The sequence below is a fragment of the Paramacrobiotus metropolitanus genome, unplaced genomic scaffold (assembly GCF_019649055.1).
Source record: "Paramacrobiotus metropolitanus isolate TYO unplaced genomic scaffold, Prichtersi_v1.0 Parri_scaffold0000164, whole genome shotgun sequence".
Taxonomy (NCBI): Eukaryota; Metazoa; Tardigrada; class Eutardigrada; order Parachela; family Macrobiotidae; genus Paramacrobiotus; species Paramacrobiotus metropolitanus.
The window spans coordinates 39,447-61,215 of NW_026570384.1; the positions used below are offsets into that span (position 1 = coordinate 39,447).

The following is a 21,769-nucleotide window of genomic DNA, read 5'->3' on the forward strand; positions in this document are numbered from 1 at the left end:
AAGTTTACTCTGTTGCACAATTCTTCGCAATGACCACGAAATTATTCTGGAAAAATTTGTCTGGGTTTGGAACCGCGGTGTCTAATCTGTTGTTTCGATCGTCGCAGCATGCAGATTGCAGATGCGAATATTCAACCTGAACATGTACATAGCAGTATTGTAGGTGCAACCGTATGAGCTGGTATATATGGCAGCAGTATTGTTTCTATTACCTCTAAACCTCATACGAGTAACATAAGGAAGCAATGGATACTATTACTGAGAGTTTATCACGGCATCTTCTGTGGCTAACGCTATGGCCGGGAATGGTCATAATTACAGCTCATATAAAACCGGTATCTGATGAACAAAATTTAACATTCGATTACTGGGAAATGTATCCTTCTGACTCACTCTACAGGCTTAGCCACCCGTATTACAAGTGGAGCGTGGCGAAAAAGTAATAAAGGCTGTAATTTCTGCCGATATCAGCCAAATACTACATAATATATGCTTTTGGTCGTGAAAGTCGACACCTGTGCCAAAACACAATCTGACGTCCCAAACCATTAAATATTTTCTCTTTTTTTACTTTTTGAACTACTGCTATGATTCTAATCGGTTTTGCATTATTATCAACGGCGACCTTGATCTGCGCATGGCTTCCTGATGGTAAGATCCGTGGCGTCAATCTCGGCTCCTTATTTGTCATTGAACCATGGATGGCCCATACGGAATGGACGCGTATGGGCTGTGCCGATCAAAAATCGGAATTCGACTGTGTCATGCGTCTCGGTCAGGCCAAAGCCAACCAGGAATTCCAAGCGCACTGGGACCGCTGGATCACACAAGCCGACATTCAGAAGATGAAGAGCTACGGTTTGAACACAATTCGAATTCCTGTTGGATACTGGATTTATGAGGACATCGTGTACAAGGACAGTGAGCATTTTCCGCAAGGTGGACTGGCTTATCTGGAACGGTTATGTGGTTGGGCCAGTGACGCGGGACTGTACATTATCATGGATCTTCATGGAGCACCCGGTGCGCAAGAGCCCCAGCAGCCGTTCACCGGTCAATATGCTCCGACAGCCGGGTTCTTTGTATCGTGGCAGTATGATCGAGCGTACAAGTTTCTGGCCTGGATGACTAGATTGGCACACACCAATCATAAGTTCCGCAACGTGGGAACCATTGAGATTGTGAATGAACCGGCGCGCGGGCAGAATTCGCTGGTGCATGAGTTTTACCCGAAAGCATTCGAAGTGATCAGAAACGTAGAGAACAGTCTGAATATTGCTGCGGATAAGCGCGTACACATTATGACGATGGATAAACGCTGGGGTGCCGGGGATCCTAAAGCCGGATTAACGGATCTCTGGCACGCGGCGTATGATAACCATCGCTATATCAAATACGACACTTCGGTACCGCCGACCCGGCAAGCGTACCTGCGGGCCAGCTGCAATGATGACCTTTCCGGCAATTGGCCGGTGGTAGTGGGAGAATGGAGTATCAGTCCAAAGATCTCCGATGAATGGGGAAGTGAGTTTAATCCCAGTTCACCGGGCGCTGCGGAGTTCTATAAGAAATGGTGGGCTGCGCAGGTGATGGCATATGAGAAGCAAAACGGATGGGTGTTCTGGAGCTGGAAAACGGATCTGAATGATTATCGGTGGAGTTATAGTCTGGCGGTGGAAAAGGGAATTATACCGAAGGATCCCACGGAGGCGTATCGCATAGCAGCGTGTTAGGGATTTTATGGTGCTCTTGTGTGTCTTTGCTTGCATAGTGCGCACCAACAGAATCTTATCCTCAATGAAGCTGTCGATAACAAAACTATTGGCTATAGTAGTTCTGTCCCTTAATTAAACTCGCGCGGATGCAGTATATAATTTTCATACATACCATACGAGTACTGTAGCTATAAAGTGTCTCCAAAGTATACACTAAAATATGCTATTGATCCCAGTACGTACCGAAGGAACATTAAATTCACCATTACGTGTAGATTGTGAATAATAAATTGAAAGCCATGTTCCTGCCGTTAACGTTGCAGTAAAATTTGCTGTTGATGTCATCGCGCATGCCCGAGGAGACATTACATTAAAATTGTAATAGAAGTTACAGAACTTAAGAATAATAAGCAAAAACCATTCTTTTTATACGAGTGCGGAGTAGGTACAGTATCTGTACTCGTATCATAGCTTTGTATGTAAAACATTGGAAATATACTAGAAAAATCACTTTAGCGAACTGGAGTAAAATTAAAGCGAAATTTCTGTTTAGTGACGGTCGACCCAAGTTAAGTGTTATATACGTACCAAACGCACTTACGTAATTTTATCGAATACTGGACAAAAAACCATTTGAATCATTAAGGTGTGTTCGAGCGACTGAAGTAAACGTCATGAGACCTAGTATTATCCAAGATGAATAAAGTAAGAAAAGCGTAACAAGCATCAATATTTCTGGTGTGGAGACTTTGGTGGTTAAACGTGGTGTGCGGAACCTTCCCCTTAAGTTTTTGCTGCTTCGATATAAAATTTGGCTTGCTGATGTTGCGAAAGCAAATTAGTGGAGTTTTGGGAGACGAGAGGGGTTTTAATATTGAAATATTGTTTAATGGAACAATTTATCGTAATTACTTGAGTATCGATAGAAACGGGACTGCTTGCAGCAATGTTTGATGACGCACGACTGACGGTTAGACAATGCGACTGGTCAGTGCAATGCACATTTAAAGGTCCAAGGCATAAGTTCCACCAGCTCCTTCGCATGAATAAAGTTGTAACATTTTGACAGTACTTGAAGTATAACAACAACAGAATTAATGATAATTGAACCAATGTTCAATTGATCAGCATTGTACTTGCACAATCAATTTTTATACTAAATTATCGCATTTATATTCAAAATCCGCTAATTCTTCCAATATTCTTGCCAAATCTATGAAAATTGTTTTGTTAACTTCCGTATCTACTGTAAGTAGTTATATCTATATATAAGTAAACATCCACATACTGTAATTCGTGAATCGTGATGCATTACGGTTTCACTATTTTCGAGCACAGTTGCTCTTACGCTGCAGTTCCGCTGGACACTGTATCGGTGCAAAGTTCACGCTTGGATTATCCGCTCCCTTAAACCAATCAAACCGCCAATAACATCCGTCCCGAATCGGCTGCGGCAGCGCATTGCACTGATCCCGCGACCACACCCCACCGTACCGATTTCCCCACACACTCTCTGCCAGTCCCCACTGTCGCGTGCATCCATCAAAGATCCCGAAACCGCCGCCCGGAATCTGCAGATCAAAGTGATTCTCCCCGAGGTCGCCGCCGGTGTTAACCACTTGCACGATCATGGACTTGCCGGACACCGGTCCGCTGGTGAAATCCAGTTTATAGCACCCACAACACCAACCGCGCTCATCGGAGCCCTTGATATGAGCGGCAGCGAATCCATAAGCCAGGTTGTCGTTGACTGCCCAAGGGATGTTGTCGTTACAAACGTACGCTTCTCCACCGCCGCAACCGCTCTGGGCGTTGACATCCCACAGCTGGGTGAAACCGTCTTTGCGGCAGGTTTTGACAGGATTGCTCACGTCGGCTTTACCATTCCACGAGCAGCTGGGTTTGCAACAGTCCCAGTAGCGGGTCGTCTTCCCTGTCTGCGTACCGCCACCGCCAGTTTCGCGAATGACACCGCATACGTTGGAATCGTCCCCGGTTTTGATGGCATTGGATTTGCTGATAGATCCGCGTTTCAAGAAACATGTCCCACCGTTCCAGCGAGTCCAGGAGAAATGCGTGCACTGGGGATTGCTGGAGCACTGCCCACCGCACTGCTCCCCGGGTACCTGGGCGCGATCGAGATCGTTACCGGAGAAATCGCAGCCGAAGGCCCAGTTACCGTTCCACTGAATGTCGGCGCAAAGGGTTTCTTCCAACAGGTAAGAAGACAGTAGGAACAACGAGAGGATACGCGATATCTGTAAAAGTGAACCCTGCATCATCGGGGATCGTCGTTAACGTTGTCAGAAGTTACGAACACATGCAAAACAAAGTTACAGTATTAGCTAATTGGTGATAAGTTGATAACCGATTGCAGAACTCAATATGCACTTCTCACGACAACACTTACTGTACCTGGCATCGAAGCGATATCATTTTTGACGATACAGGAATGTAAGTCAAAAATACTCATATGCAAATAAATATTTGCTTGGGACCGAACGTGATATTAAAGTTATCGGTTACGAGTATTCAAGAAAACAATTTGCCGGTTCAGCGGGTTTGCAGTGGCGACCGCAGAATTCTTTCAACAGAACTTTTAAACAATTCTGAACCGGACATCGACTTTACCGTAATGCGGAATAATCAACTGTACGGAATTCTGAGAACCGCAATCCTGCCACAGTCCACTTTTACTCAGAGGTGCGGCTTCGAACGTCACTGTAACCGGTTACCAATAAACATATCTGTTTAAAACTGTTGATCAGGTTGCGCAGATATGACCGTTTTGGTGATTCATTGCTAATCTACTACATAGGGTTGTTCGTACAGTGCAAGCGCTGACACACCAAGTTACAAATCAGGAGCCACAGAAGTATACAAAGTGCAATATTCGTAGGTCGTTGTTTTTAAACCGGCCCTGGTAAACGCGCATACAGTACCACTCTGGTCCACTGATACATATTACCCTACCGGTAATAATTTCAGCTTCTGTAAAACTGTATGCGTAAAAGCGCAGTTGCTTCAGTACAAGTATACAACACCTGTATTATATTGTACGACTGGATTCTCCCAGTCAAATTGTGATTATTGTTGCACAATGCAGGATATGCGAATTGAGACTCGGATGTCCGTTTGCGATTTCATCGCTTGGGTATTACAGATTTGCCGATAAGTAACCACATATCTATACGAGCATAAGAAGGAATCGAATATAAAGCAACAATTTTTCATAAAATTTGCCAAAGGTCTCTTTTGAGTGCACTTTTGTTTGTTCTATCAGTGTTAGTCTAGTTCCTACATTGTCTGTAAATTTTTAGAAAACCTCTGCCGGGAAATCCAAAAATGCAATTCAGCAACGTAAGTCAGTTTATTACGAGAAATCGAAGTTGTTAAATATCTGTTTTACTACCTAATATTTCTCAGATTATGTACCTGGTTTGTATTGGGAGCCAAACGCCGCAACCGATTGATGCACGAGCATTTTCTGTTCGAAACTTAAGATTTTCTGGCCTACACTGTAATATATTCGTCAATAACCGATATGCATTTATTAACGGAGCCTTCGAAATTCGATGCAATCAGCTACTGTAGGGGATGGTTTCAAGAAGTGATGATTTGTAGGTCGCGACCTTTCTGAGTGTGATTTACATTGCATTCGCATCGCGTAACGTCGATGCCTTAAGCGGCGTCCTGGCTACGCGCCATGCCGCCCACGAAAGCGGTTCCTGCGAACTGCCATCCGCTTCCTATGCCGTCCAGCATCCCGTGGCCCTAGGTGACATCGACGCACTGCAGCACCTCAAATACAAACCCGGCATGTGCGGTCAGGTCTTGAGCGTTGACTGCGGCCACGGCGCCATGGACATCATCGTCACTAACGCCAACCTGGGCGGCGGACTGGACTTGTACGCTTCGACTTGGGACCGCGCCACCGGGCGAAAGCCGCCGGGACAGACCAGCTGCTCCGTTAACCTTTCTACCCGCAGCGCAATGAACACGAGCGGACCGCGGTGCTATTATGCTCCCAGTTCAGAGAAGAACAATGCCTGGTTTAAATTGTTGGGTGTATTCAACACAAATGGACGTATTCCAGTCGGTGCAACATTGGGCGAGAAATCCGGCTCGTTCAACGGACTGCAACCGTACTTTGCTTTCCACGGTGGGCCGATTGCCGGCAATGCACAAGTGGTCTTCCAGTTTAGTGATGGATCAAATTTCAGTACATCATTGGAGAACTGTATTGCCGAGAACGGAAAGCAGATGTGGAGTTGAAAGGTCAATATACTTAAAAACAAAACAAAATCCTGGAGAAATTGGTATTCCGCAGACTAGTTTTACTTTTTTCTAGTGGAGTATGCACTAGAGTACGAAAATCAATAACGTATATGTACAAGTATTTGTATAACGTATTTACCAAGCATCTGTTCTGTCTATTCAGTTCTGAAAAACATTCTCGTGTTGGCAGTTTGATTGGCGGTATTGCAGTCTTTTCTCTCGGAGTATTTTGCGTAACACAGTTCAATACAGAAAATCATCACGGCAACACTTAGAAATCCGAAATACACATAGATGGTCGATGTAAGGCTCCGTATGCCGATGGAATTTGTACGCTTTTTAAGTAATGTCGAGCGTGGGACGCGAGGAATACCGTACGCTGCATGGATAATCTCCATATATACATTGATAACAGGATCGATGCTGCCGGTAAACGACATCCAGCTTACTCTAGGAATACAAAAATTAATACACAAAGGTCCTCGCGATCGTAATTCTCCATCCGCTAGTTGGACATCATCAGCGCTATACTCGTACTTACTGTAATTTTCAAGAACTATACCTTGTGTCATTTGTAACTGGCGCAAAGTAATGTGCTTCTCTGATGCTGCCAGTACAAAACTTACGTATCGCTTATACGAGATGCCAATGGTGACCCGTGTAACATCTGGAACATGGAGATAAATCTTTCGTAGACATGATTAATGGCCGGAACAAAGCCTGCTTTGCTGTACATTGCTGCCCCGTCATTGCTTTCATATACGGCAAGCCGTTCGGTTTGTGACAGAATGCCGACCACTTTGATCGATTCATCCGTAGTGAAAAAATCAAAGCGCCGTATCCTCTGACGTAACGGCTCCAGTCCTCTTCCTTCCTGGCAAAAAACAAGAAACAGAAAGAGTAGAATATTACTTCTCGTGAGCACAAACCTGCAACATCAGCTGGGCCGATGTCGAACTGTACCATAAATTCTACGGGGGAGCGTTCTCGTAACACTACCGGACGAAAATCCGACTGAACAAACTGCGCGATAGTGGAGAAAGGCAATGCCATTACGGACGCAGCCAGACTGGAACTGATATTGCCCAGAATCCACGACGTGCCAAAGTACAAGCACAACAGCCAGACAGCGACTGCTATCGATACGCCGACACTGTGCCGCGGGCGTCGAACGTCATCTGTGGGTGGGAAAGATGCAGAATACTCAGGGATTCGGCAACCGTTGACAAAGTCAACCAGCGGTCGCTTACCTTGACCTAAGAAACTGCCGGCTACTGACCAAGCAACAGCTAATGCATTCAGTGCCAATTCCGTGGTGGACAGTTTTGTGCATCGGTTTTCCTTGTCCTTTGGGCGATGCGCTAAACATAGCGTTGCAACGGTAAATGCTGCAGCCAACACAAGTATCACCCACGCATTGGTCATGGCTTTATCAAAAAGAGCGTCCAGTATGGACTGGGTAGCGTAGCCGGAATCGGTTAGCCAACTTTCATGCACCGAAATCTTGGTGGTTCGCACCAGGTTTCCGGTGACCATATCGAAACTGTTCTTCCGCTCGGAGGTAATGGCTAACGACGCAATGCTGATATTGACACGTCCTAGCAACAGTTCAGCTGGAGAGCCGCTGTATTTGGCGCCGTCCAACTGAGTCGTTGCGTACAGGGTCGGGTTTTCCGTGCGCACTTTAAACCTTGAGAACTTGGACTTATTGGGTTTTCTAGGTACTCATACACCATATTTCTCTATTCGAAACGACAATTCGTAGAGAGGAAATAACGGTACATACCGCAGTCCAAGTTGTTTGCCCACTAGATTCAGCACGGATATCGATATTCCACAAAAACATCCAGAACCCGGCGGACTCTCAAAGCTCCACGGTGGCTGCTCGCTGACACTGACCACGATGATGTCAGATGCATAACTATCGGCCAGTTCCAGTGGTTCCGCTTCAGGATCGATGTTCTTAAACCGCTGGTGCGAACAAAATGCAGTCAATTGTAGTGCTTCGCATGCGCGATATAACCTGTGCCTATCCATAAATCTAATGGATAATAATATAAATATCCGATTCAGCGTGTTGTTGCCAAAATAAACCGAAAGATGAATATCGATGCTACTGAAACATTCGGAAAGGTATCGATTTTTGCACCATCAACAATCAGCGGTGAAGTACATAAATCAAATAACACTGCCGGTACACTGTATTGGAAAGCATGGGAAATGATGCCAGTCAGATAGAATTGGCAACTTCAGTACGAGTACCTGCAGTGAGTGTAGTCCCAACACCGCAATATCCTGGGAATTGTTCGTATGGGAATAGCTTATTTGTAGTTCTGTCATTTCTGTCCATATGAAAGGGACTACGATCATCGCTAGCATCTACATGCCTATTACGTTTAATATTTAACTTAAGGCTTTACAGTTTATTTTTTTATAGCTGCAACTGCAAGTTTCTCTATCGATCCACACCAACATGCAGGACTTTCTTTTACTCTCGTGTTTTAAGTGCAGCCGTGCATGTGCCTTTAGAACGTGATCTCATTAACACGCAGTTGTTAAGTTTGTTCGTGAGTTGTGTCAAAACGTACGTGAGGTATTGTCAATTAGTACAAAGTAACTTAAACAACGGTCCACTCTAGCTGTACTCTGGACCTGTATTAAGAGTTTACAATGGACTTCAAGTTACACTCACAAAACGCGCGCAACCAGCTATTTACCTGTACTCAATCAGCGATAGTCGTAAAGTGCGATGCATTTAAAATTAGCACTGATGTGATTGAATACAAGCGTCGACCCAAAATATGAACAGAAAATTGAATAAAAATGGCTAGTTTTTAACCGGCGAACCGTTTGGGTACATAATCGCACATACGTAGTCTAAGACCGTTGCGCTTCAAATTCTACAATAAGTGTAGCAAACGTAATCGGCATTTTAATTGTTGCCCTGCGGAAAGATCGCAAAAAAGGCAGCAGTACTTACACTGACCATGAGGAATGGGCTTTACTTTTAACATTATGGGGAAAGCTGGTTGTGGCCAATTAAACAGCCTACCCAGATGCGAGTACTAAAACTAATCATTTGTTCTCATCATTTATCATCTTCACCAAAACTAATAATTTGTTCTCATTTGTTCTCATCGTTCTCATACTGTGCCCTTTTGAAAGAACGCTATTTCCATGGGTGGCCTTAAGGGAAGGATGAACATTTTTACACCCGTGACAAAAGCATTTTGAGCCAATATCGTCACGCTTTTACAAAAGGCGGCATCCAATAGGAAACTGTCGCCATACCGCAATCACCAACCTGCGGTGGGGAACTTAACTTGGTTGTTGCTAATAAATCGCCGGTGGCTTTCTCAAAACCTCTTAACGCGAAGGGCTGACGGATAACGGTTAACTTACGAGTAACTCCGGTTTGATTCTGTCAGCGCATTAGTACTGTAAAATCTTCCAAACGCGCCCGTATGTGCCCTGCTGGAAGTATACCGCGATCGCGCGATGATGCGATTAATAAAATCAAAACCGGAAGGCTCAGTTTTAATTAGTGTCATTGACGCCACCAGTGTAAAAAGGCTTGTTTCTACGCATAATCATTAGTATGCCATAATTTTTTTTATGCCATAATGAAACTGCTCATTAAAATTGTAGTTTAAAAATTAGGCTATCTGTACATTATGATGATCGTGGTTTTTTTCTGTCATAGCTTTACATTACTCTGAGTCGTACAACACTCCCGCTTGCTGAATGAACTGAAAGAAGGTTACGTGGTCCGTAAAAGGAAAAACAGTGTCCAGCAAGAACATGATAAACATGATGAACAATTTCGCATTTCGTACAAAAAGAGTACAAGGGACAACAACAGTAGAGCAGCAACGCAGTAAAAGACTCGGTGCAGCCTAGTGTTAGTTATAACATACGCGACCTCGTTTGCGTCCCTTGTTCCTTTTCGTAGGTTTAATCGCCGCTTCTTTATCGTGGTAAGAGGTCACTCGATGTAACTCCATCAGATGCTGCGGAACACCACATTGCATCAGGCGCAATATTCTGCAACGTTTATAACGTTGTACAGTGCATTAAGACAAAGGCTTCCGTCGTTACCCAAATACTATCAGTGATTAGGCACGATTACCTTGAATTAAAACCAGGAACTATCGAGGTATTCTTCCGCATTTGTATCAATGACACCCATCGTTTAATCCCCAAATCGAAAGCCGGCACCAATCCTCGATCGCTGCATCCCGAACTATCCACAAAAATACAGGTAACCGCCACTTTCTGCCGGCTGGTGTCGGCGGCGAGGTCATACAAGTATGCATCAGAATTGTTGGTTTCGTGTATGACAACCTTGGAGGTGAATTTCTGTACGGCGTCTCTTTGAAATGAATCCATCGGACGTGATACCAAGATATAGTCGGACTGCAGAAAAGACTCGGGACTGTCGAAAGGCAGTGTTGTCGGGTTAATGCTGAGCGTGGCTGCCAACGATGCGGTAATTATGGTGTAGAAAATAATCAGTGCCCACGACAACCATACCAGGACGACAATGTTGTACGCCGCTACGTATTTGGATCTGATGATATCAGCTGTAAATTAAAGATCAGCGCCTAATTACATGGCTCACGTTGATAAAATGTTATAGCGATTCCGGTTTCTTAGTAAGGGATACGGATATCAATATAGTACCCCATCTGTTATGCGTGAAACAGAGTTACCCGTCGCGAATATGGTGTGATAACACATGGTAAATCATCGGGTTTTAGTTTTACTCATAATAAGTAAGGGACAATTAAGATCTCTACTCAAATATTCTCTGTCTTGTATTGTGAGATACTAGCTTCCCATTAGTATTAGTTACGCTGTACGGTATGGTATGATTTCGAAACTTGTAAGGTTAACGGGATGGATTGTCAACAACAGGTGAGCGAGGTGAGTATTGTACTCTGTACATACAGTATTTCGTTTAGTCCTGTTAAGTACTGTAACCTGGAACCTTGAACAGCAGTCCCAGCTGACAGTAGTGGCATCGTTTGCAGGCGTTAAAGACTGGAGCAACAAGTTTCGCAAGTAACTGTTGTAAAGCGCGAAGTGTATCCTCGCACATCCCTTTTATCATGTTGGCGGAAATGATCATGAAAATCTGCTGCAACACTGCTGCTCTAATGGTAAATTCTCAGTTTTTACTGCGTCACCTTGCTGCACTGCATGGTTGCTGGTTAGTGGCATCTGAACACGGATCCATTGCTGATTATACAAACAAAACTAGGAAAGTAACTTTCGTATTATGGTTATTATTCTTTGTTGCCATTTTCAATACTTTGAAGTGTTGGTACTGTATTTTAGGCGTTATAGAGTCAGAGCAGCTAGGTTATCTTGGCACCTCCCTACCTTGGCTGATGACGCTGTAAAAAACTTCCCAATACGTTTTTCCAAAAGCTTTCCACACCGACGGGCTATGCAACTGATCAGGTCGCCGTTGCAAGCGGAAGAGCAAGACATTGCTGGCCCAGAAAATAACCAAAATCCACAACGACACCGCGGTGATACCGATCCAGCTGTACTCATCAAAACTGTCGGCAATACCGTGCAGGAGTGACTCTGTGCCGCCTTCGATGAGCAACGATTTATGGATGGCCACCTGGTAAGTGCGCACCGTGTAGACGGACACCAGATCCCAGTCCGCCAAGCGCGCCGGCGTAATACCTAACGGACATACGCTGACGTTAGCGCGTTGGTTGCTGATGTCGAACGGCGGACCATCTTTCGACGTGTTGAAGAGTGGGCTGCGTTCAGGAACTAGAACGAACCTGTTTATTCGACAGAACACTTAATGGGCAAGTAAGACAGTTAAGTGACCTTTGTAATATATGGCTATGTAGCCGTAGAGGGTTCTCTGAACAGAAATTAATTGCTATGTATAAAAACAAACACAGTTGCAGAATTTACTTTAGATCAAGGAGACCAGAAATGTGAGAGAGCAGAGAAATGGTCAGTCCGCAGAAGCACAGCGACCCTGGAGGCGATTCATAGCTGTAGGGCGGATAATCAGCTACACTGACAATTAGCGCATCAGTGGTTGCGCCGTATAATTCCAGAGATGTTGGATCTGAGCATACACGATACGGTAGTGCATCGCATCGCGTCCAGCTGACCATCAATGATGTTGCGCCTGATGTTAACCGTTAACTACAGTAACCACAATATTAATGTCGGTTAGTCATATCGCCACGTTTCGGAAGGCTGGAAGCTGCATGGAATGTCGGAAAGCAGGTCGAACTCTCTTGTGGAGGGCGCAGACGACAGTCTGGAGTGTTATTAAAGCCAAACAGGCTGAACGTGGCTAACAAATCAGTTACTCAGCAGCTGCAACATTTGCTTACCACTTTCCGTGCATTAGGGAAATGTCAACATGTCGACGTGCGATAGTGACTGCACCGGAAATCTCTATCAACATATTGTGCGTCAGATGTTTATCCATGTACTCGTACATATAGATATATTGTATCTGTATTCTGCACAACAATACTGCACCTGAAGTGTTATAGTGCTTTACCTGTAAACAAGCAGTAGGGTAGCAATCTCAAGTGCACGCCACTGTTACAAAAAATCGTTCTGATTTTCTATAGCTGCAAATGTGGCATTGTTTGATATTCTTTTGGGTCACAAGTTCATAACCGTGTATCTGAAACTAACATCGTAACAGCATCACAGCAGTCCAAAAGCACGGAAAATCTCATTTATTTGCGCGTAATTTTTTTGCACTAATGAGGTCTTCATCATAAAACAAGCTCAATACCTCAATAGATAACAACAACACTAAATACTAGGAAGCACCGCACAAGAGAGATGAGCAACATCATAATTTTGATAAAAAGCTTGCAGAAAGATAACTCCACAAAGAAATGCAAATAACAAGGCACCGACATTTGCGCAAACACCGAGGAGAAACCACTGCACCGATCATGTATAAACCCACAAAAATATCAATCCTTTGCAGAAGACTTCAAAAATATTTAACAATTTTTGATTGCAAATCTGCTCTGCAGTAAAACACCGTGAGCGAAAATGTTCGCACGATGACTTCCGGAATGGTGATCACAACAGTCTAATTTTTGTCTTTTAAAATGAGCATCTAAACCACCGTTATGCCAAAGCGCTGTCGTAACTGTTCGAGGAAGACGAACGTCAGCACCGTCTGCGGTCCTATCCGCACGAAGGCCGGAATGTAGCCTTTGAAGAAGCCCAGTGGGCCGGCTTTGGCTGTCTCCTGCACGCAGTGTAGCAGATTCTGCAAGGCAAACAAGAAATGACATCACCGATCGGATTTCCCCGACAAATCAGCACTTGAAGTATCATATTGTCAACACTGTTCATAAAGAAATTCGAATGTCGTACTCGATACTGTCCGGCCGCAGCGTTCTGCATGCGAGTCTTGAGAACATCTACGGGAAGTGTAATAGTTGTTGCAGCGGCGCCCTGAAACAAAACCAAAAATTTGGAAAACGTCAAACCAAGCAGATTATAGAAATACCATAAAAAATTATATAACGACAAATATTAGGGCAGTTTCGAGAATCGGTCACCTTATTTAAAAATCAGCGAATAGTTAACTGATTAAACGATCAACAAAAAGCATTAAAATACACCCTTAAGAAAGATATGAAATCAGACATTATTTCTAAAATTTCCAAAACCTTCGAAAAACGACTCTTTTCAATGAACTGGAAAAACAAAAGACTGAACACAACAATGAATCTGCTAAAATCAGTTAAACACGAATTCCAATATTTAGAATATTACTCTGGTGCGATACGCTTTTATGCAAAGATAAAACCATAACACAAGCCTCAATAAGAAAAGCCGAGAGCATATTTTAAAAAACAAACAATGAACGTACCGCCATAGAACTGGCCAATAAATGCGTTGGAACCGTATCGCTAAACCATCCCGTCACCAGCAACATTTGCTTGAATTGATCATAAAAAGACAACTGTCCGATGGTCATGAACACCGCCCGCACCACCACCATGGACGATCCCCGCCACAGCCGCGTCACGCCCTCTTCCCGCGACACCCGCACCAACCCATCCACGGCGTGCTTATAATTTCTTCGCTGCTCCACCAGCACCTTGCTGTCGTTCTGCATACGAACATTGATCAAATCGGCCGGGGCACCTACAAAGCCGCCCACTCCCCCGGCTGTCCCGGCGTACAGGCATTTGGCCAGGAAGGATACGTGTTCCGTGGGATCTCTGGGTTTCAGGGCTTGGTAGATGCCGAACCGCGCCGTTGAGTATGTTAACTGCAAAATGAAACATCAGAATTACTAAAACAAAAATTAATAAATACCGAACCAAAACACTAACCGCAGGAGGGTTAAACTCGTAAAAGTTGCGCACCATTTTACATATGATCACCTTGGGGCCATCGCATTATCCTCATAAATTCAACATGCATAATAATAAAACGGTAGAAATTAGGCGTGGATGATCTATAGTTAATCCAGTAACTAGACTTTCTATAAACCAGGTGCTCGGTGATTACTGTGGCGGGTGGCCTATAGGTAACAGCCAAATCCGAATGGAAAAATCTACATGAATCGATGTCGGATAACAATACCGGTTTACACCTCATTACTAAAGTACAATTTCACATACCTGTCGCAACAACGATGCGCTTATGCCATTGTAGAGCGCTAAGAATCCCTGATTTTGCACGATATTTTTTGTCAAAGAAATGATGGACATTTTGACTTCCGGTACTGCCGTGCCCGTGGCAGAATGGCTGGCTGTTTGCAGCTGAACCTGCAAAGACGTTTATTTATCTATCTGCATAATCGCCGATTGCATCACACGCTGCATCCGGAGGAAAGAGAAGGAAGATTCGAATAAACCACCGAGAAATATTTTTGGTTCACAAATACTTAACTCATAAATGAAATTAAGTACTAAAATATTGATGCAAATATGTGGTGTTCTTTACCAACACACTGAAAGCTAAATTTTCTCGCAAATTTTCATACCAAAACAGATTTATGTAGTCCTTTTTTCAAAACCAACCATATGGTACGATAGTACAGTACTTGTCATCGTAGGTACAATACGTTGTACTGTACGTACACTAGTATGTTGTGGACGCACAACATAAGCAAGTAAGTTACTGTAAGTACTGCATAAAAATTAAAAATGTTTTACGATTATTAAGTCCGTTAATACCTCGTATTTTTAAAAAACATTATCATCTAATTTACATTACGTAAACAAGATGATTACTTCAAACATGATGATTACATGATGATTACATTACGTAAACAAGATGATTTATATAGATATGATAGTTCTTTTGTTTTGTTATGCTGGTCTTGCTAAAAAATGCAAGCAAGAAAAGCACAAATAATCTGTTGGAGAAAATTACTAAAAATAAATAAAAGAAAACCGTAATTTCTACCGGCAGAAACCGTTTAATCCCATTCCTATGACCACGCACTTTGCGTTACATCCAAATAATGCATTATAGAAACATGCTAGCATTATTAGTAGTAACGCACCTTAACGAGATCGAATGGATGCGTGAAACAGGCCGCCATGGCCGAAGCCAGTCCGCCGTGATACCATTTCTCCTTGCGCTTCACCACCGCAACTTTATCTGTCTCCACACCCTTCTCCGGCTGCTTTCTCGCTTCCCCGGAGGAGAAATGCACCGGAGTCGGTCCAGCGCTGGTCGCGCCAGCCTGCTCCCCATCGCGAGGCGTGCCAGGGGCCTTAATCGCGGGAGAAAGGTGCGCTTCGCGAGGGACTTGTTGCGCCTGTGCAATGACGCGCAGCCACGGCCAGATGGGTCGCGGAGCGTATTCTCCACTGTGTGCTGCTGTGACACGGCGCTGAATGGTGTCCATTGTGTGCAGAAATAATATTGGTGTTGTGGATGAGAAAACAGGAGACAATGGCGAGGCAGCACGGAGAATGGGTGACAACGTGTTGCGACTGTTTATAGTTTATCGACGGATGTTCTCGATCTGGCACACAGCCAGACGTTGAATAGTCTGCAACAGCTGACAGGGTGGCGTGGCGGGCCGAAGATACAGTACATAACCGGAAATGCTGTACGAGTACGGAAATGCCGGATATGCTGCATGTCCCGCGTTAATGTCAGCAGCTACCGAAGCTTACTTATAAATGTCCAACAATTGAGGGTACATACCTTTAAGTTTTAGGTTTTACGTCAAACCGTTTCGGAATCATGCGATATTGTTAAGTTAAACTCGATAAATTTCACTTACATAATCAAGAATTTAAACCAACGAAAGAAGCAGATTACTTACTGTAATTTACATTAATTTTACAGTACCATTGGAAGTATTGTACACTGTGCAATTGAGTGCCCTTGAGTTTGCAGTTGTTTTCGATTCTCACTCCTTCGCTTCAATTGCGGCATTTCAATTTGTTCGATTCGATTAAAGGTTCGGGAGAGTATGTATTCTAACATTACTCGAATACCGTACATTGAAACTCGTTCCTTATGACACATTAAATGGTCAACGTGTCAGTGTCATGATAACTGGCAATTAATCGTAATTCGTGAGTACAATACATACTGTAACTCCATGTTTCCAACTGCTACGTAGGGCAGGCATTAAAAGAGTGTTTATTGAATTATTTCGTCCAGATTTCCAGATCCATACTTTTTATTGTAGAATATCACGGACCGGCGTGGATCAACAGATAATAACAAAATGCAACAACGAATTCTTTTGATCCAATCCACTATTAAATGCACACAAATAAAAATATTAACAAATGGTATAGTGCAGTCTCCACTCTCCAGACATGGAGCTCCATCAATATTCAAAAACAGTTCTAAAACTTCAACGGAAAGTTCTAAAGCGCTGGCAAGTTTCGTGTGGATGCCGCTGGCGTTTAGCCTTTCCGCAATGATGGAAAGGCGTCGGTTTTCGATACAACGACCTTCTTCTGCGCCCAGGACACGTAGGCTTTAACCAGCTCCTACAACAGCCACATAAGTCAACAAAGGAAAAACAATGCCACTGCTACGATACTGAATTTATCTATCCACGTATGCCTGAAAACCTGCTTAGCATCCAATATGCCTCGACATATGAGCATTTTTACAACAGCTAGAATTGCTAGCAATTAGTGTATCCGCTAACAGCAACCTCCCTGGCTTTCCATTTGTTGCAACAATTTACCTCGCCAATGAGATTAACCACAATGCACTCCGCATCGGCATCGGTGGGCATCTGTCCCAGCGCATCCCGATCAGCTTCATTGGCGCCGACGGATGTACGGTAGCCCGCCACCCGCAAGGCTACCGTCAAATCCGAAACGGCGATGATGTGCGCTTTTTGCACTTTCCATCTGCAGAATGGTGCGATTAATTGTGATAACCGAGATAACAGGCATTGGAGAAAATTTACAGTACTAGATTATCTATGGGAAGTTAAGGTGTTTAAAATAAACAGCTCCTTAAAATTTTCGCACAAAATCGGATACCGAAAATCACCCCAAAACTATTTCCGTGATCACTAATGATGTTTCGAGATACGAGCCCCAGTGTAAACTGTAACCGTAGTGTAACGGTAGCAAACTCGTAACCCGTGCCAATTACATTACTGACTTATAGTTCACACTACGAATTCCCAACGCTCATTGATTAAGTTCTGCATGCATTTTAACAATAAATTTAACAATTAAACCAGACAAAAGGCTGAGCTGCGCACTTACAATTTTCGGAAGACATGCCGGAACATGATCAAACGTAGATTATCAATCAGATAGAATATGCTCCAGCGAATATAGTCCCGCTCATTATCATCGCGTGCTCGCTGGAATAAACTGATATCGGCGCGCTGCAGTGCTTGCACAATGCCTGTAAACTGTGCCAAGCCATATTTCCGCAAGATTTCTTCCGAAGGTCGAACATCCTAAGAAATTTTAAACGTAATCAATCCACACAGAATCCATTACAGACAGGTAAGCAGAGACATGTCAGAATTTAAACGAAGAGACTTCGTCTTTACGCTTCCAGCTATACGCTGCATCTTAGCGCGCAATTCAGGCTGCTATTTTGTACAGTTGACTGTACAAATAACAGAACAGCAAACTCTTTGCACTCCATCGTCCGGTGGGCAGCAGTCCAGAATGGATTTTCTGCGGAAATTCAGGCTCAGCCAAAACGTAGTCGCCCTCCACCACGGCCAACTTGTACGTCAGGGATTCGGTCTAACTTTCAGATAATGGTCAAAGATTCGCTCGGCCAAAAAGTATAAATACAAAAATTTTCTTCATCTCATTTTCAAGAACAGACAACTGTAACCTAGTGTAAATAACAAATTCTAACCAAAATCACATATTTTCAGATAATACAACAAAGATCTTCACAGTCAACAGAACTCCTCTGCATTGCAGAATAAATTTAACCAATTAACCAACACGGCGTACAAAATAATTGGAATCCCGAAACACAGCAAACGTTGATTACCAATGGCAAAGCACGTAGCAAATAAACAGTATATGCCCTACAGTGCAACAGTGGTAAACTGTGATATTTCCGCAAGATTAGGTCGAACATCCTAAGAAATTTTAAACGTAATCAATCCATACAGAATCCATTACAGACAGGTAAGCAGAGACATGTCAGAATGTAAACGAAGAGACTTCGTCTTTACGCTTCCAGCTAGACGCTGCATCTTTTCTTCCCAGCAAAAGTTTTCGCGAAATTCAGGCTGCTATTTTGTACAGTTGACTGTACAAATAACAGAACAGCAAAACTGTCAAAGTTAAAGTCTTAAGGGAACCCGTGCACGTACCAGTCGTAACCGGAGCGGCACTAGCAGTCGCAGAATGGATTTGATATTATTAGGAAACTGCTTGGAGCAGCGTTGGTAGGCGATCGTCAGCTTCTGCTCAGCCAAAACGTAGTCGCCCTCCACCACGGCCAACTTGCCGGCGAAGTAGTAGAACGTCACCACTTGGGATGCCGGACATCGGTCTAACACTTTCAGATTCTCAATGGTCCGCACCAGCGGCTTGCACAGATTCGCTCGGCCCGTCTGAAAAGTATAAATACTTTTAAAAAATTTTCTTCATCTCATTTTTCAACGAATAGGAATGACAGAGAACAACTGTACAGGCTACCTGTAAATAACAAATTCTAAAACCGAAATCACAATATTTTCAGAGTAATACAGCAAAGATCTTCACAGTCAACAGAACTCCTCTGCTACTTGCAGAATCATAATTTATAACCAAATTAACCAATGACGGGTACATAAGGGTTACAAAATAATTGGAATCTTACTCGAAAACACAGCCGAAACAGTTGATTGACCAATGGCACCAAAGCACGTTTCTTCGATACTTCCTCCGCTGCCCCCCTAAATAAACAGTACTTATGTTTACACCCTACAAGTGCATGACAGTGTTAGTACTTGCATACTATTACAGCGTTAATTACAAAAACTGGCAAAAGCTGCACAGCTGAATGCAGCGACAATTTTGGGTCCTTAATGGCTTAATGCATATAAACATCTGTATCACTCGTGCAGACCGGTCGCATAATGTTTGACTACACAAAAAAACTGAGACTGGTAAAAATTTTTCATTGCTCACGTCCAGACTTGTGGGCAACATATAAAAACACTCTTTAAACAATTTTTACACCGAAAAAACGTTTGTTCAGTTCGCAAGTATTATACAGCAAAAAAACAACTAAACTTTCAATGCTTTCTTGTTGTTTTAAAATGTACATAACTCTAGTCGAAAACCTTCAAAGATTCAGTAAAAGCAGTAAAAGGCAAAAACAGTGGAAATATGGAATATAGTAGCAATAAATAACCTGTATCGATAAATCCAAAGTAATATCCACTATCTTGAATACTTATATTTCTACCTACTTTTCAGCAGCGCAGGTGCGGACGATGGTTTGAATCATATTGAAAGCCCGATCGATGCTGGACGTCTGCCCATCAGTGTTCAACATTAACTGGTCGCACTAAACCAAACAAAGACCAATATATCGTACTGCCCAACTACGTAGCAGAAGGGAAAATTGTATGAATTTCCTCGCCCACCTTCAGCGCCAAGGATGTGAGATCACGTGCCACCGTATTGATGACCGGCAAATACCAGGGAAGATCGTCACTGGGCAGTTTCGGCAGGGAAGCAGCAACAATCCTGCATGGGCAAACCGCGATGATTTCCAAACTCAGCGAATTAGTATTTTAACATAAACTATTTCACAAGCCCTCAGAAAACGACGGCCATAAGGGGCATTTACAATGGGAAAATTTCTTTAGCCATCGTTATGAAGACTACGAGTACACCATTGTCGATCACGGTTCAAGAATTGTGATTAATTTTTTTATCAGCACTATATTCTAGATTACTCCAGATTATGCTGAACAGCAAGGTCTAACACGTAATTACGTATCTTGTAACCGTTATCAATTTTAAGCCACTCAGTATTTGGGAACTGCTTCATTTACATTTTCCGACACTTGAGCAAACTGCAATAACCGGCTTACTTGGCCATCTCCTCTTGGTAGTTGAAGGCGCTCTGGTGGTCCTGTCGGCTGAGGTAGTAGACCACCTTCAGGTGGCAGGAGACGGTGTTCATGTACTGCTTGCCCAGCGCGTGCAGCGTGTGCAGCTCCGACGGCTCCGGCGAATTCTCCGCTTCCGCCTCGCACAGATCCGTGCTCAGCAGACGATCGGCGTGCCCGTCCATCAGACTGATCATACTCTGCCGGAAACACCAGGCCACCATAAGAAAAAAACATAAATGCTTGCAAGCCATATTACTCCAAAAGCGGAAACGAAAGCGTTTAATCATTTAACAGAAAACAGTTTAATGCACTTACAATTTCTACTTCGAAAAAGCTCGGGAAAAGTATGAAAAATCAAGAAGTACAGCAACAGAGCACTCAAATATAATCCGGAATTTTACATTAATGGCATCGTTGACAATGCACATTTTTTTCGTAAGCGTAAGTCTTTAGCATCATGATTATAAACTGTGCTAAAAATAAAAACAAATAAATTCAGCAGACGTTCAATTACCGAGAACTCGGTACCATCCATCTGACTGAAGGCTTGCAGAAGCTGAAGGAAAGAACAGAACAAACGGTTACATGTAGTAGAACGACCGACTTCATCTATGTGATTCAGGAACAGCAAGTTAAAAGTACTTCAAATGCATATAATTCTCCCATCCTCACCTAAACCTCCGCAAACCTACGTACCTCTTCCACATATTTGCCAACACTGTAATGCTGTGGTTGACTCCATCGCGATGCATTGTGCGCACCGCGGCCCTGATTCCGCAGCATAGCTGGCTGTTATAACCCACGCGTGTTCAAATTAAATCACACACATAAACAGCGGGGTCGCTGGAACGCGACCTGACTTCTGTAGCTGCGATAAATTTCTGATAGATCATGAATTATAAATACACAATTATACACTGTAATCGCAAATTTATAAAATCAGTCAACTGTATACACTGCCAGTCTGATTCTGAAGCAGTAGGATAGGTATTCACGGAGCTGGCGCGACACGGCTTTTTGATTTTTTTGCACAGTTAAACTTGGCAACCGCCCATGAAAGCAGCATCAGTTTCACTCCAGGCCGTTATCGCTCATGGTGGGCTAGCCGCTAGCTCATAAATCTGCTCTGACCGAAGATCTAGTCTAACTAAAACTTCATAAATTCTACACTGAAAAGAACTTTAAGATTTCTGGTTGCGTTTTCTACCACGTAGCG

General features: G+C 43.4%; 7 protein-coding genes across 11 annotated transcripts; 2 read left to right on the forward strand and 5 right to left on the reverse strand.

Moving 5' to 3' along the window:
* Positions 1 to 461: 461 nt before the first annotated feature.
* On the forward strand, positions 462 to 1,982 carry LOC129600112 (uncharacterized). The gene has a single exon (XM_055498514.1). It carries the CDS (start codon positions 588 to 590, stop codon positions 1,731 to 1,733), a length of 1,146 nt encoding a protein of 381 aa, XP_055354489.1. The 5' UTR covers positions 462 to 587; the 3' UTR covers positions 1,734 to 1,982.
* Positions 1,983 to 2,638: 656 nt separating this feature from the next.
* Positions 2,639 to 4,353, reverse strand: LOC129600111 (uncharacterized). Of its 2 annotated transcripts, none has more exons than XM_055498512.1 (2): positions 4,131 to 4,353; positions 2,639 to 3,988 (listed from the first exon to the last, which is right to left on the reverse strand). In XM_055498512.1, exons 1-2 carry the CDS (start codon positions 4,149 to 4,151, stop codon positions 3,038 to 3,040), a joined length of 972 nt encoding a protein of 323 aa, XP_055354487.1. In that variant the 5' UTR covers positions 4,152 to 4,353; the 3' UTR covers positions 2,639 to 3,037. The 2 variants fall into 2 exon arrangements, with proteins under 2 accessions (XP_055354487.1, XP_055354488.1); XM_055498513.1 differs by having other exon boundaries at positions 2,642 to 3,973.
* A 586-nt stretch (positions 4,354 to 4,939) lies between these two features.
* LOC129600105 (uncharacterized) lies at positions 4,940 to 6,176 on the forward strand. Its single transcript, XM_055498505.1, has 2 exons — positions 4,940 to 5,075; positions 5,340 to 6,176. Exons 1-2 carry the CDS (start codon positions 5,061 to 5,063, stop codon positions 5,988 to 5,990), a joined length of 666 nt encoding a protein of 221 aa, XP_055354480.1. The 5' UTR covers positions 4,940 to 5,060; the 3' UTR covers positions 5,991 to 6,176.
* On the reverse strand, positions 6,044 to 8,427 carry LOC129600102 (uncharacterized). 2 transcript variants are annotated; one of them, XR_008692020.1, is made up of 6 exons: positions 8,256 to 8,427; positions 7,780 to 7,964; positions 7,244 to 7,683; positions 6,923 to 7,171; positions 6,620 to 6,867; positions 6,044 to 6,443 (listed from the first exon to the last, which is right to left on the reverse strand). XR_008692020.1 is itself a non-coding variant. In XM_055498501.1 (6 exons), exons 1-6 carry the CDS (start codon positions 8,370 to 8,372, stop codon positions 6,149 to 6,151), a joined length of 1,500 nt encoding a protein of 499 aa, XP_055354476.1. In that variant the 5' UTR covers positions 8,373 to 8,427; the 3' UTR covers positions 6,044 to 6,148. The 2 variants fall into 2 exon arrangements, 1 of the variants encoding a protein (XP_055354476.1); XM_055498501.1 differs by having other exon boundaries at positions 6,957 to 7,171.
* Positions 8,428 to 9,701: 1,274 nt separating this feature from the next.
* On the reverse strand, positions 9,702 to 12,680 carry LOC129600103 (uncharacterized). 2 transcript variants are annotated; one of them, XM_055498503.1, is made up of 5 exons: positions 12,544 to 12,680; positions 11,937 to 12,434; positions 11,379 to 11,797; positions 10,123 to 10,576; positions 9,702 to 10,003 (listed from the first exon to the last, which is right to left on the reverse strand). In XM_055498503.1, exons 2-5 carry the CDS (start codon positions 12,143 to 12,145, stop codon positions 9,997 to 9,999), a joined length of 1,089 nt encoding a protein of 362 aa, XP_055354478.1. In that variant the 5' UTR covers positions 12,146 to 12,434; positions 12,544 to 12,680; the 3' UTR covers positions 9,702 to 9,996. The 2 variants fall into 2 exon arrangements, with proteins under 2 accessions (XP_055354478.1, XP_055354477.1); XM_055498502.1 differs by having other exon boundaries at positions 9,702 to 10,037.
* A 32-nt stretch (positions 12,681 to 12,712) lies between these two features.
* On the reverse strand, positions 12,713 to 16,013 carry LOC129600104 (mitochondrial dicarboxylate carrier-like). Its single transcript, XM_055498504.1, has 5 exons — positions 15,538 to 16,013; positions 14,648 to 14,794; positions 13,888 to 14,292; positions 13,386 to 13,466; positions 12,713 to 13,278 (listed from the first exon to the last, which is right to left on the reverse strand). The coding sequence occupies exons 1-5, from the start codon at positions 15,883 to 15,885 to the stop codon at positions 13,123 to 13,125; spliced, it is 1,137 nt and encodes a 378-aa protein (XP_055354479.1). The 5' UTR covers positions 15,886 to 16,013; the 3' UTR covers positions 12,713 to 13,122.
* Positions 16,014 to 16,665: 652 nt separating this feature from the next.
* On the reverse strand, positions 16,666 to 21,470 carry LOC129600106 (PCI domain-containing protein 2 homolog). 2 transcript variants are annotated; one of them, XM_055498506.1, is made up of 10 exons: positions 21,250 to 21,470; positions 21,068 to 21,109; positions 20,533 to 20,750; positions 20,080 to 20,182; positions 19,903 to 20,000; positions 19,308 to 19,383; positions 18,817 to 19,059; positions 17,732 to 17,931; positions 17,197 to 17,365; positions 16,666 to 16,993 (listed from the first exon to the last, which is right to left on the reverse strand). In XM_055498506.1, exons 1-10 carry the CDS (start codon positions 21,334 to 21,336, stop codon positions 16,907 to 16,909), a joined length of 1,323 nt encoding a protein of 440 aa, XP_055354481.1. In that variant the 5' UTR covers positions 21,337 to 21,470; the 3' UTR covers positions 16,666 to 16,906. The 2 variants fall into 2 exon arrangements, with proteins under 2 accessions (XP_055354481.1, XP_055354482.1); XM_055498507.1 differs by lacking the exons at positions 21,068 to 21,109; positions 21,250 to 21,470 and adding an exon at positions 20,878 to 21,010 and having other exon boundaries at positions 16,667 to 16,993.
* Positions 21,471 to 21,769: the final 299 nt, after the last annotated feature.